The 14,436-nt window shown below is 39.4% G+C and overlaps 2 protein-coding genes across 2 annotated transcripts; one reads left to right on the forward strand and one right to left on the reverse strand.

Annotated features, from left to right (window-relative positions):
- Positions 1-63: 63 nt before the first annotated feature.
- Positions 64-3,660, forward strand: LOC112166278 (SNF1-related protein kinase regulatory subunit beta-2). The gene is made up of 4 exons (XM_024303080.2): positions 64-714; positions 1,446-1,621; positions 1,723-1,885; positions 3,083-3,660. Exons 1-4 carry the CDS (start codon positions 478-480, stop codon positions 3,407-3,409), a joined length of 903 nt encoding a protein of 300 aa, XP_024158848.1. The 5' UTR covers positions 64-477; the 3' UTR covers positions 3,410-3,660.
- Positions 3,661-4,524: 864 nt separating this feature from the next.
- Positions 4,525-8,553, reverse strand: LOC112166277 (oligopeptide transporter 3). The gene is made up of 6 exons (XM_024303079.2): positions 7,762-8,553; positions 7,278-7,375; positions 6,104-6,673; positions 5,727-5,982; positions 5,446-5,628; positions 4,525-5,352 (listed from the first exon to the last, which is right to left on the reverse strand). Exons 1-6 carry the CDS (start codon positions 8,251-8,253, stop codon positions 4,738-4,740), a joined length of 2,214 nt encoding a protein of 737 aa, XP_024158847.1. The 5' UTR covers positions 8,254-8,553; the 3' UTR covers positions 4,525-4,737.
- Positions 8,554-14,436: the final 5,883 nt, after the last annotated feature.

Genomic DNA, 14,436 nt, shown 5'->3' on the forward strand with positions numbered 1-14,436 from the left:
GTCCATTGTTGTTGTTTGTGTGGCTTGGGGAAAAGAAAGAAGGAGACTTTGTCAATAAGAGAGAAGGGAGATGACGTGAAGAGCATCCCCCCATAAAACCAACACCATCATTGGGCCACCAATTCGATCGATCCTCCAAACTCGTCGGGGATTAATTTTGTATTATTACTCATCATCATTCAACTAATTACGAATTACACACAACCCCTTTTTCACTTTCTTCTTTACTCCTCCCTCCTCCTCCTCCTCCATCTGCCCCCCCCTTTTTTCCCTCTCTCTCTCTCTGCTCTCTGCTCTCTGCTCTCCCCATGGCCCCTTTTCCCTCCTTCAATTTCTCGCTTTGATTCCCCCCTCTCTCTCTCTGTATTCACTTTCGGATTCCAATTCTGCACAGTTTTCGAATTCGAATTACAATTTTGTGGTCTGGCTGCTGCCCTTGTTGGGATTAATTGTAACAGAAGAGAATCTATCGTGGTAATGGGGAATGTGAATGGGAGAGAAGATGGCGGCGGAAGCCCATCGGCGGCGGCGGCAGAGGAAGAGGCCGGTGGCGGGACCTCCCAGGAGGGTCATCACCCCCTTCCGCCTCCACTTGGCGCCGGCGGCGGCCGAGGTGGTGGCGGCGGCGGCGTAGGCGCGGTGGCTGAATTGATGGGTCAGTCACCTCCTCATAGCCCTAGGGCTACTCACTCCCCTTTGATGTTCACTCCCCAAGTCAGTTCCTTTTTCCTAATCTCTCTCTCTCTATCTTTATTATATGAATTCCATCTGCTTCTGCTTTTGTGATTCCTCTATATAGATTTAGATTCTACTCCACTGACTTCAAATTGCTGCTCTTATGTGATTCAGCTTCTTCAATTCAACACCAAATCACTGTTTTATTTCTGTTACAAGCTCCTCAGTTTTGTGTTGATGCAATTTCATGTTTCTTTGTTTTAAAGCTTCTATCTTGGGTCCCCATAACTTTTATCATCATGCAATCTGCTATCTTTGATGCATTGCCTGTGTCAGAAGCCTCTGTTAGGAAATTAAAAAATGGTCGATTCCTACCGGAATTGGCAGGTTCATTATTCCCCTTAGATTCAAAGTTTTTTTGTTTTTTACATGAATCTAGCCCTCTATGTACTACTTGCCTCTGATACTAGAATATTACCATGATTCCCCTTGGAAACCCTTTTTCCCTCAGATTGACAGATTAATAGATACAAATCTAGCCCCTGCCTCCACTAGTACTACCCAGCTCTGACACTGGAGTTTGCTTCAAGTCCCCTTGAACTCCCTTTTGATACAATTAACTGTTAACCTCTTGGTAATCTCTTGTTATCTTGAAGGATATATGATATGCCTAATCCCTCGAAATTAGATTCTTGTTGTCTTATTGTTTATCTATGGTAATCCATAAATTTTATTCCCTTGTTCAATTCTAATTTTTCTTCTTTTTCCAGGTCCCCGTTGTTCCGTTACAAAGACCTGATGAGATGCAGATCCCAAACCCGTCATGGATGCAGACTTCAGCGTATGAAGACATCTCCTGTGAGCAAGGAATTCCAACCATGATTACGTGGAGCTATGGTGGGAAGGACGTAGCTGTGGAGGGATCATGGGATGATTGGAAGACAAGGTTCCAGGAAAAAAAAAAACAAGATTCTTTATATTATCCTTTTAGTTTTCACTCCATGGACTCCTGCCCAAGTTTTTTTTACATGCAATTTGTTTTTTCAGGTTGGCCTTACAGAGATCAGGGAAGGACTTCACTATTATGAAAGTACTGCCATCTGGTGTTTACCAGTATAGGTTTGTTGTTGATGGGCAGTGGAGGTGTGCTCCAGACTTGCCTTTGGCCCAAGATGATGCTGGAAATTCTTACAACCTTTTGGACTTGCAGGTAATTATTGCCATATCTTCTTAGGTGTTATGAATATGAATATGACAGTCCCATTAATAGCATATATTGGTTTGAAATTGAAAACAGGAAAGCTGTGAGTGATACGAGTATGACAGCCCTAGTATAGAATGCTTGCATATATTTATGATCTAATTAAGAGCAAGAAAACTGCTAGCCAGACCAGATTAATAGCATAACCTTGTCTTGAGATTCGACCAGGGATTAATATTTATAAACTTCTCGACAGAGTTCAATCTTCTATAGCAGTAAACTAAGAGCTAGGTCCAACATAGAGATTATAATCATCATTCAGATATTTCATTGCTTTTTGTGTATGAATTCTGTTAAACTTTGACCGACACTTTTTAAGCATACTGGCTAGATTTTTTTCTTTAAATCCAAGTGCTCTACTGTTCTTGATTTTGTTTTCCTTTAGCTATTGAGCAATGAATGCAGTACGGTACAGTAGATTGTGTTTTCTTTTTAGCTAGTATCAACTTGAGATGCAATATTTTATAATATCTTTTAGTGAAAGATTCCATGATTGACAGTAGTTTTTCCTCATGATATCAATATATATGTATTTTCACACCCTCGGTATTAACATGAATATTCAACTTAGATGGACTGGTTGTTCACCTTCATTGTTCTCCTATCCAGCGTCTTTTCATACAGTTTTCATCTGAAATTATTGAAACAAATGAAAAGAAATGATGTATTAAAAGGTCTTATTACCAGAGATCTTCGTCTCTTCCAGTGAGTTTTAATAGGCCCCTTTACTTCACCCGTTGGCCTTAGGTAGTGAGTTTTGTCCTTTCTCAGAACCCAAGCATCTGTTACTTTTCAGGAAAAAAAGGGAGAAGAAAAAAAAACATCAGATAATAAATGGCGTTCAATTGAAAACTTAGGCATGCATGCATACTTGGTAATGGAGAAAGTTTAATCCAAAGTAGTTCTGTAACATCAAAAGAAATACTGACCTCGTTGAAAATAGAATAACAAATTATGCACTGGGTGTAGCTTTGAACCACTTCTGTAAACGCATGTGGTAAATAAGTTTGTGTATCTTTTAATTGAAAACGCACATTCATTTGAGGACTTGACCTATACAAAAAAGTGTCAGTGATCAAAATTTGTTGGGAAACTATGGTTGGATGCTTGAGTCCTTGAAGCTAATAATATTGGTTTATTGTGCAGGATTATGTTCCAGAAGACATTGGAAGCATTTCTGGTTTTGAACCTCCCCAGTCTCCCGACTCGAGTTATAGCAACATGCAACTTGGATCTGAAGATTTTGCGAAGGAGCCACCATTGGTACCTCCACATCTGCAGATGACGCTGCTTAATGCCCCAGCATCTTACATGGAGATGCCGCCTCCTTTATCGAGACCTCAACATGTTGTACTTAATCATCTGTACATGCAGAGAGGGAAGAGTGGCCCATCTGTGGTCGCACTTGGCACAACAGAGAGGTTTATAGCAAAGTATGTGACAGTTGTTCTCTACAAGTCTTTGCAGAGATAAACATACAGAACGACTATCGTGGACTCGATAGATCCCTTTTATGTGGTTAGTTTATATGAATTTGAAAGTGAAGCCATTTTATGGCTCAAAGTATGTTGAGGAAGGATACCAGGTGAAACTTGAAGATTGTATTTTCACGCAGTGCCATTGCTTAATGACCATTGATCCAACTGCTTTTACATGGAGACTCGTACTTGCACTTATTAACCGTTCAGTTCTTCCACTTGAGTTTTTGTGGAGGAAAATTGAAATTCTTTCCAGTGAACTGTTTGGCGACTCTTTTCGATTGCTTTTACGTCTTTATGTTTCCTTTGACATGATCATGGATCATCAAATTCGTTTTCATAACCTCTTAATTTGATGGGTAGTTGTCATATATTGGGGGTTAGGTAAGAAGTACGGTGCCAGAATTAAGACGAATCCATTACACATGTTGCAATCTGTACTATTTGCCAACAAGGATAGCTAACCTACCTTTGACAAAGTCACAAACTCAGTAATTATCTTGTCCTCCTTTTAACACAACTTTATCAAACGTGAGCTTTTCAGGTAAAAATGTCGATATCACTAAATGAAATGTAAGATTGAAGTCGTACTCAATGCATTATGGTTCAGTAAATTGGAGGTGGTACAAGGGTAACAAATAAAGAAGAAGATCAGTGAATCAGAGTTGATAAAGTGAGAGCCCGCAAGAAATTCTTGACCATCACCAGACACATACAAACAAAACCAAATTATTGTGAGCTTCGTTCGAATATAGGAGTATTGACTAGGAACCATTTATAATTTTTTTTTCTTTTATTTGATTTTCTAATCTTTCTCAACTGGTGGTTGCATTTGAAGAGGTAATCAAATTTCTTAGCTAATGCTATTGTTTATATTGGTCATCACAGTCTTGCTTAGAGTTGGAAGAAATCTTTACCCCTAGCTGCTCGTCATGCCTAACTGTTTGATGATTTAGGTTTTGGTTGTATTAGAGGGTTTGCTCTGTAATTTCTTTGTTTGTCGGAAAGAGGAAAAAAAAAAAAAAAACTGGGGGTGCTGAAAATCTATGGACTTTTCAAAGGCAAAAGTTAAAAGTGACGATGGAACAGAAGCTAAACTGAAAACAGAAATAACTAAAGCAATTAATTTTCTTTTATCTGAAAGAGAAACTTCATCTGTTGAATATCAAAGTAGGAGACCAACCCTTCCTTTACAAGAGTGTTCAAGTGAGTGCGAACTCTCAGATTTGCAATCCTCTTATCCATAACTACAACTTTCCTTCCTCAGCTCTGAAGATTCAAACACTTATGCCTACGTTCCACTGCTATATGTATCTAGAGCAATTAAAAAACCGGACATCCTTTGACAATAATGCCTGGTGCAGTAGGGCATGATGCCAAAGGGCAATGATCAGCTTCACTCCCCCACCAATGGACAAGAATGTTGTTGTTCTGCAACGCAAAGAAGAGTAAGACACCCATGAAAGCTGTCCCGGCATCCAATGCTGCAGATAGAACATAGTTGTACTTCTGCCACCAACGCTTGTGGTATTTGAAGATGAAGTAATTGAAGATAGCTCCAGTGATGAGCCAGCTCGCTATGTTGGTGGGAGTTGCTGGTGGCAACCCAGCAAAGCCGTAAAGAATGACTGGCATGTTGATCAGCGGAATCCATTTCTTGTCGGGGAAGATTTTGCTCAACACCCAAATAGGAACTGGCAAGATAGCTCCAACAAGAAATAGCCATACCAAGTTCCTATACAGTCCTCCAGGTCCAAACAGTCTCCTTGGTCCAATCAGGCCCCATATAACAGAAGCATCAAAGGTGACTCTGTATTTAGGACAAGTCCATGGACTGTCTGGGGGGAGTACTTCAGTGTCGCATATGTTCTGAATGCCCTCCAACATCCACCATGCAACTGCAAGGTTCACAACACCAGAAACCAGAGTTCCCACCAGCTGGAGACAAACAAAAAAAGAAAAGTGGAATAATAAGTTTTGGGAACAAAATCAAATGCCAAGCATACAATACTTTTGAGAGATTAACAAGACCTGAGCTGTGTACATGCACCGAGGTGGAATCTTCATATAGACCCCGAGTTTAAGGTCAGACAAGAAAGAGAGAGCATGGACAGTGCTGATTCTTCCATAGATTTTGAAAAGCAGGTTTGCTATGGGTTTTCCTGGGAGCACATAACCAATCATGAACTGTGCTATAATGTCAAATCCAGGTTGCTGCAGGAACATGAATCAAAGATGTTAGAATGAATGATATGTCACAATTTGTTATAACTACGAACTAAACAAACACTCCCAAGTCTCAGATTACGTACTTGGTTGGTGGTTGCTTGAATGACCCCAACTGGGAGAGTGACAATGAAAGACAAAACAAATGCGAAGATCATTCCCCACCATGCCAGCTGCACAGTTTCTCTCCATACAAAAGACATCAGCAGGGAGAGGGCAATGCTAAAAAAGAGTATGATGAGGAACCACCATTCAGGCACGTGCTTGTAGCTTTGCATCAATTTTTCATGGATATCCATTTTTGCATTATTCACTGCTGATTTGCTTTGCTTCAAAATAGCACTAGCAAAACAAAATCGTGCACAACCTTGTTAGCATAGCAAAAGTATGTATTATAAACTAAGAGAGGAGAAGCTATGTCATTGTGATGTATGTCTTTAAGTTTAGAATTGAGCAAGCATACCCGCCATGAAAGAGTGCCACGTGAATAAGGGTTGCTGAAAATCTTGCAAATCCTGATCCAATGGATAAAGCGAAAAGAGGGCTAAGATAGAGCTTCCCATAATTATCATAAGCTGCAATGTCAAGCTCTAATTGTGGTGTCGTGATCTTGGTAGTGTCATATTTAAGGCCTTTATTGGTGAATAGCTGGTTGGAAAATATAGGAAACTTTCGAGCATCAAAAGTGTCATACTTCCAGTAGCATAGAGGGAGAATTATGTAGATGAACATGAAAAAACCAACTCCGACATTGAGAATGGAAACCCAAGGTGTGACGAGGGGGTTGCCGTGATAAGCTGAAATGCCAGCCCAATCGAGGGTGAAGGCACCAATCCCAAGTCCCTTGGCACCTGAGCCGATTTGCTGAGCAGTGATACTGTGTGGCCAAGCCCAGCAGACCCATGAGAAGAATGACAAGATTTGGAAAAGATAGCCAGGGAACAAATAATAGAAAAAGCTTGCTGCAAAGGCAAACAGGAAAAATTTCATCCGTGTCATGCCTTTGGCTTTATGCTCCTTCTCATGGAGTGCCCTGTAAAAATCACAACAACCACAGCAAGAGCATCAATATGATATGAGTAGAGCAGTAACAACACACATTCAAACTCTCTACTTTAATTTTGCCTTTACCATCAAACAATTGAGAGTTTTCAGAAAGGACTTTGATCATGTTCCTTTATTTTCACGATTGTAGCGTTATGCATTGCGAGGGAATATTATCAGGCAGAAGACTTGAAATGAAACAGATTCTCAACCATTGAACCAGCACTTAGCTTATGACTTAGCATTACTTCTCACTTCTCACATGGCTTATGACTTCATCCATTAACAATAAAAAAGATAAACTTTTACGAAAAAGATGCAAGTGTAGACATATGAGGACATATCATTCCCATATCTCAAAAATCTAGTTGATCTGATGCAGTTCGGTCCATTTATTTATTTTCTTTCCTAAATACTGCTCATTCACAAACATATTCTGAGAAAGACATACTCAAACAGTAGAATTCAGAAACAATATGAAATTGTTAAAGGGCAAAGTTATCAACTTTAAGGCTATTATTTTAAACTAGTGTTTCTTCAGAAACCAAAGGAAACATCGATCGATCAAGTTAAAGCAAAGAAAGAAGTCCTACCTAAACAGAGAAACCTGAGCAACATTTGCAGGCCACCACATTTCAACGGGGTCAACCAGGTACCTCCTCAGCAATCCAGCCCATCCATATCCAATCATCTGCAAATAATCAAAACCACAAATTAAAATAAAACGAAAAACGAAAAAAACAATTGAGAAAGCTGATAAAAACGAAAATATATTAGGCAAAAAAAAAAAAATCTATGGTCTATCCCGTGATGCAAAATTTGGTATTTGTTGACAATTTGTTTATTCGAAAAAGACCACCATTGACTAAATGTTTTGATTTTTCAACAGAGAATTTATTAGAGATTATGCAGGGCATTCTGTCAACCTCAGTGGTTAAACAGTCATCGTCCGAAACAAAGAACGGCAACCCCACAATTATGCCAGAAGGCGATTCATGGGTATCTGCTCCTAACCTCAAAACCTCTATCCAAAAAAATAAAAATGAGAATAAAGAAATGAACTTTGATCGAAGGTACCTGAGAGGTCAAGACGATGAAGAGGCCACAAAGAAAACTCAAGCTCTGGTGGTAATAGGCCTTCATAACGGTGATGGCACCGGTGGAGTAGGCATCACCTCCGCCAGCTGAGAACCCACAATTGGCGAAAATGGTGATGACGACATGCTCCTTCATGTTGAAGGGCCCAGGATTCAGGTTGAACTTAAAGCCCATCAGATTGAAGTCCTTGTTGGGCAGAGTTTTGGCCATGAACTTTCCGACGGGCAAGACAGCGATTTGCATGAGAATGGCGGAAATGGCGAGAGGCTGAGTGCGGTAGCTGAAAAAGGTGTTGAGGAATATGAGGATGGTGCATGAGGTGATGCCCAGGAACCAAGTCCGGAATGTCATCACCGGCAGTGAAGGATCGTCGGTCTCCGGCACCACCAGCGCCACCTCTTCGATTTCGCATGTTCGGGTCTCCTCGGAGTCAGCGCCTTTGGTCTTCTCGGGATCGACTTTCGACGCCATTGATTTGCGTACTTAATTCTGAAAACGAAACAGCCAACAGAGACAGAAAACCAGCTCTGTACTCTTGTTCTCTTGTTGCCCCAGGAAAAACAAAAGAGAGAGAGAAAGAGTATTATCCAAGACTATGGCTTCAAATTCAAGTGGCGAGTTAAGAGGGAGAGGTGAGTTATATATACAAACCCGTCTTCTCCTCCTCCTCTAAAACAAGAAGAAGATGGCTCCCCTCCTTTCCTCTCTGACATTTCTGCCCTTCCGTTCCATCTACATGCCACGCCTCCTTTTGGGTGTCCATAACAAATTAACAACTCACACTACTATTATTGCTTCATAATTATGTATAGTGTGACAAAAACAACGTTTACATTATTGTATTACAATAGTGAGGGAATTTTATGACATTCTTTTGGGTTCCTTAATATACATTAGTTTTTATTCTTAAAGGGAGTGTTAAGAAGATAAAGCATCCCATAGGCTATAGCACTGTTTCTTTGTTGGAAGTTTGTGAGTGTTTGGTGCATGTCCAAAGTCCAAAGAGATTGAGCATATCACTGTGCAGCATCAACATCTCTCCCCCACACTCTACCTTAGGCTTAGCGCCTTAGCCTCACTTTATTTTTATTTTTATTTTTTTGGACTAATCATTCCATTTATCACAAGCTACAACCATGGCAAATTCAACCGTGTGAACCATTTTTTATTTTTCTCTGTGGATACTAGATAGGGATGTTTTATAATTTTGGGTGAATTATTAAATGGGAAATTAAAAAATCTATTTGATTTTTCTTTTTCTTTGAGATGAAATAAAGAATTGTGGTTCTAGTTGCACTTCTAAATTTGATATTTAGACCTCTATTTTTTTTCTAATTGTTATTAGATTTTATCAACTTATATGAACAGACAAATAAGGATAAATAGAGAAAAAGAATATTTGTTACCTATTAATATAAGTTACCTAAATGATTAAGTAAAATAATTAATTTATATACATGGCCCCTTCATATAATTTTATTTGAAATTTTCTAGAACTAAATTCATTGAATATTTTAGTATAGTTATTATTATGATTTGGATTAACAAAAAAAAAATCTTTATAATTGTGGCCCTTCCAAGAATGAATTTTTTGTTCCGCCACTGGATGAAAGTACACAAAAAATGTAGATAACTCCCTTATAAAATTATTTTTGGTTAAATTAATAGAAATTAAAAAAAAAAGGTTAAAAATACGTATTTAATACTTTAAGGGCGTTTTGGTAAAAATATAAAAAATAAAAAGAGTATTAGAAAAAGTGAATCGGAGGTATAAATCTAAAATCACCGAATAAAAAATGCATGACAGTAGAGCATAATTTAAACCTGAAGTGACAAATGGCGGTAAATGATGGGAGTTACGCGTGTGAGAGTCTCTGGGCCTGAGGCGTGTAGCACCACAAACGTCTCGTTGACTCAAATTTACACGTGGTTGATAGGGTCCACGTAGGAAGAGAAACGTGAATGACTAGTCAACGCCCGTCTCCGGCATCAGCAATTGAGTCAGTTTCCGTTACGATTGGGCACGTCGGACGAAAAGCTCGTGTACTTTTGGCGGCGTTATGCTCCTTCCACCTCTCTGTGTCCATGTAAGGAAAAAAATCATAGATATCGGAAAGATGCACAAACGAAAAGGCATTGACGTGATTGCCACGTGGTGGGTCTCGCTTCTCTCACTCCTTGCCACTCGCAACAAATGGTTGGTAGTCAAGACATTACGGCGCGTGTGAGCACCACGAGCCTCGGCACGTCTTCCACACAACTGCCTTGTGGTCACCAAAAGCCACATCGCATCTACGCATGGTTTATATGCTCCATGTAGGACACCATGGGTCCTCCCCGCCATCCATATGTATGTCCGATGTGTTTCACGTTCCAGCTGTGGCCGTCTAACCCTTCCATGACTTATACACTCGACGAGTTTTTATTGGATGATCGTGCCGCCGCCAGCGTATGGTTATGGTATTATTATTTTTCGGAGTACAATTGCCCTTGAGAGATTTGTTTACCATGTTTACAAGTTACTAACAGAATTTGTTTGATTGTTCACGTATTAGGGAATTAAAACTTCATTTTACATCGAGCGAGATGACATTAGGGTTCGTCCTCTTGAAGGAGTTCAGTTTTCTTACGAAATATGAGCTTTCAGATACCTAATTAAATACCGGATGTCATGCGCTTTTATTACCTAGTTATTACATCATGAGCTAGGTCATGTTTCTTGATTGTTAATAAATATATATGTGGTATTCCGATCTCTATAATCGTCGCTGAGGCCCTCCACTTGAGTATATGAGAGTTACCTTTATATGTATCATTGTGTCGGTAATGGAAATTATTCTATGCATCGACGGTGTAAATGACGTAGGGTTGTCAATGGGTCGTGTCGAGTTGGGTTAGTGTCGGGTCAAGGTATTTGTCGTGTCACAAGATACAAACTCAAATCCAACCCATTTAATAATCGTGTCAAAAATTTAAACTCAAACCCAACCTATTTATTAAACGGGTTACCCGTTTCCAACCCGCTTAACCCATTTAACAAATAAGTCGTGTTGTGTTAGATAAAATGACTCATTTAAGGGTTAACAATGCAACCCATTTAACTAAAAAAAAATCATAAATGAATTAAATTCACTAAAAACTCCACAAGACGAAGAATATAAATAATTTTATATGTATATATTCATGAATAATTAAATCCAATAATTATAAAGCAAAATATTTCAAATTGTCCAATCGTATGATCAAATACTCCCAACGACCAAAATTTCAAAAAGAAGTATAGCATAATCGGGTTATACGGGTTCACTTCGTGTTGGCAGGTTGACCCGTGGCCGACCCATTTATTAAATGGGTCATGGCTAGTTGACCCACGGCCAACCCGCTTTTTAATCGTGCGGGTTCAACCCGCTTTATTTCATGCGGGTTTCGAGTCGTGTTATCGGTCGTGTCAGAATTAACAGCCCTGAAATGACCCAACACTTATAAGATGATTTCAACCCTTGATATATATTTATAATTAATATCTTTATTAATAACCTAAGAGTGTATTTAATACAATCTAACCATCCATTTATATCGGTACAAGTGCACGTCGGTGCACTGAATCATCCCCCGTGTCAGTAATGGAAATTAGTATTAGATAATAAACTTCTGTTTATAGGTTTAACACAAGTGTTGTTTGATCAGTATGTCAGCCACTCTGTTTGGTGTGCTTTACAAACTCAGTTTAATTACACTTTTCCGGTGAAAAATATCGCGTAACAACCATGTGGATTATATTTGAACTGTAGTCACATTATATTTCAATATGATTGATTTATGACTCCTTTACACGTAAACGGTAAATCCTTTATGCAATCCTTTCTCATCCGCGCGCGGCCGGTGGTGGCTGCCGTGGGGTCTCCGGTTGATGGACTTTAACGTACGTGTCAGATTACAGACAGAGGGAAGATACAGACCCTCCATTGAGGTAGCTCACACTCACAGTGGAGGCCAGGTTCCGTTCCCCCGACTAATTATAAGATAGCGTTGACTCTAATCTGAACTGTAGAACACCAGTCCACTTTAGATTTGATCACCATTCCAGCATTAAACCTACACGCATTTTCTTTTTAGCTGAAATGGAACCGAAAAGAAGCTTAGTTGGCTCACTTGGCTGTTTGAGTGAAAAGAAAAAGACAAATAAGATATACAGAGAGAGAGAGAGTCGCACACTCGCGTCATAGTGCTGAGATGATGAGAGATCTCAGAGCTCCATGACAAATTGTTCATATATTCCATTGGTCACCAAATAAAGAAATGGTCTATATATTATACTAACAGATTAATGCATGAAACCAAGATTCATCTAGATTCCTTCTCAATTTATTACTACACCTAGCCATATATATCTTGGCCATTCAATCCAACAAATTATTACACTAAACATGCACGTGATTAATTATGTCCTTTTATTAGGCTATTACTTCATACGATGATGATTACAATTATTTGATCATTGAGAATCGAATAATTCAGGATCCTAAGCGATGAACAATAAACGACAATACAAGTATAGAGCTGCGTACTAGTTATTGGGGTTATATCAAGCTGCAAACTATTACGCCAGTAGCCAGTAGCCAGTAGCACCATGCATAGATAATTAGTTACGTTAAATTATAACTGATATTGATGGATATTAAACCCTTGAACAAATGAGTTTTGATCAGTATTATTAATTAGAATATTACACAATATATACTTTAATCAAATTTTAAATCTAGGAGGAGACGGTTGAAAGATACCAAAACATATAAACAATGCAGGTCTTGATTAAGAAGGCTGGCCGTTATACATAAAGAAGGGTTACTGACATATAAACAAACACAACCTCTCCTAGCTAGCCTTTCCCTTATAATCTATTACGAAGGCTGGATGATGATGATGATGATGAATTGATGATGATGATGGAAGGGTTATCACAAATCTGGTATATAGTTTATTGTTTGGGACAAGGCATTTCACATCTTGCAGATGGAGATCGAAGACATTACATCTACCACTGTAAACAAAACAAGGTTGGACTATATATCGATCTCCCTCGATCAACTTCTCATGGGTCACCTCTTAACAGATACATTTTTCCAATCAGTACCTCGTTCAAAAAGTAGCAGCAGTCACCTTCATATGTTCTCACAAAGTCAGTCTTTCTTTCCGCCTAGCAAGGTTGGGCAAAAATCATCCACTTAATTAGAAATTGTGGTTACCCAATATTATTGCCGTCCGTTATCAGTGCCCACCAGATAAAGAAGTAGAGGTAGGTACATGGTGAGCATATATATTCAAATCAATTCAAGATTTCAAATCATCCTTTCTATCATTTTCATCAATCCATGCGTGCTAAGCACTGTTAAAAGTTTATGGAAATTGAAAACGTTCGTTCACACATGACATTATAATATGCTAACTAATCTTGTTAACTGTTTCCATTAATGAGTACTGATATCGTAGCTAAATCTATCAAGTAGATAAAGATACATGTAAGTATGATTCAATCCCCAAACCAAAATTAGTAGGTAGGCAACTAAGCACCCAACCCAATTAACTCGGCCAACTTTATAAGATGATCGATCGAGAAGGTGAAGTTGGAATCGCAGCAAGCATGATAATTAGGTCCCCTCCTCTAGGTTCCATCTAGCTAGCAATTGCAGTCCTAACTATTACAGGCCACTTGGTCTGGAGTTGGGACCGATGTCATATCGATGGAAAATAGTAGCTAATACTACTACTAGTTAACTATGGAGACATGCAGACGTGATTACTACTGCGATCTCCCCCCTCTCTTTCTCTCTCTCGTTTTTTCTTTTGAAGCTGAAGTTAAACTAGCTTAGCTAGGTACCACCCAACCCAATCCCATGTATCCATTCAGCCGTGGTATTTATGTGCTAGTCGTCCACCCAGCTACCCGTCTATTTCAGCTTTCCATCGATCGGCCAAGCAATTCCAAGCTGCAAATGATCGAATGTACATTTGTACCATATGTTCCACTGGCCACATTCCAATTAACTAGTGCCCTTGTGGTCCAAATTTAGATGCTTGCGTTGACCCCATTACTTGTAAAAGGCTGCAGGAGGGTCCAGGGATAAGTTCCAACAACGCCGATCAGAGAGGGAAGAAGACAAGCTTCAGCTACACATAATAATCGTTATAAAGTAATTAATGAAGCTAGTTTCCTTAATTTGGGGCTGGGGTAACGATGGATCGAATATAAAGTTGTGACCACGTGCGTGGTTCAAACCCTAGCTAGCTATCTCGATGGATTGATATATAGATCATAATTAATTAAGTAGTGGCATATAAATGCATGAAGACGTACGCAGTTAGACTAGACAAATGCAGTAGAAGTTTCCCGACGTATATACATACATTTTCTAGCTTTCTAGCTTCCTTTGCAATTATCATCCGTACGTGCGCGCGTTCGGCGTTCCAATTATATGCAGTACTGCCGAAGATTGGTTGGTAGGTAAAACAGACAGATCGACACGAACTCCAGCCTAATCGATCGACGCACATGGACAGCGGGCATCTTAATGTTGGAGAAAGGGCCGGGTAAGTGAGCTACTGATGGAGTGCCGGATACTATTAGCTTCGCAACTGCTGCCTCGCTCTTCTGGT

This window comes from Rosa chinensis, chromosome 5 (assembly GCF_002994745.2).
Source record: "Rosa chinensis cultivar Old Blush chromosome 5, RchiOBHm-V2, whole genome shotgun sequence".
NCBI classification, from domain to species: domain Eukaryota; kingdom Viridiplantae; phylum Streptophyta; class Magnoliopsida; order Rosales; family Rosaceae; genus Rosa; species Rosa chinensis.

Coding starts and splice junctions, on each gene's coding strand:
- LOC112166278 (XM_024303080.2), top strand. CDS start 478: ATGGGGAATGTGAATGGGAGAGAAGATGGCGGCGGAAGCCCATCGGCG. Junction 715..1,445: donor CTTTGATGTTCACTCCCCAA/GTCAGTTCCTTT, acceptor TTCTTTTTCCAG/GTCCCCGTTGTTCCGTTACA. Junction 1,886..3,082: donor ACAACCTTTTGGACTTGCAG/GTAATTATTGCC, acceptor TTTATTGTGCAG/GATTATGTTCCAGAAGACAT.
- LOC112166277 (XM_024303079.2), bottom strand. CDS start 8,253: ATGGCGTCGAAAGTCGATCCCGAGAAGACCAAAGGCGCTGACTCCGAG. Junction 5,983..6,103: donor GTGGCACTCTTTCATGGCGG/GTATGCTTGCTC, acceptor TTGTTTTGCTAG/TGCTATTTTGAAGCAAAGCA. Junction 5,629..5,726: donor TTCAAGCAACCACCAACCAA/GTACGTAATCTG, acceptor ATGTTCCTGCAG/CAACCTGGATTTGACATTAT.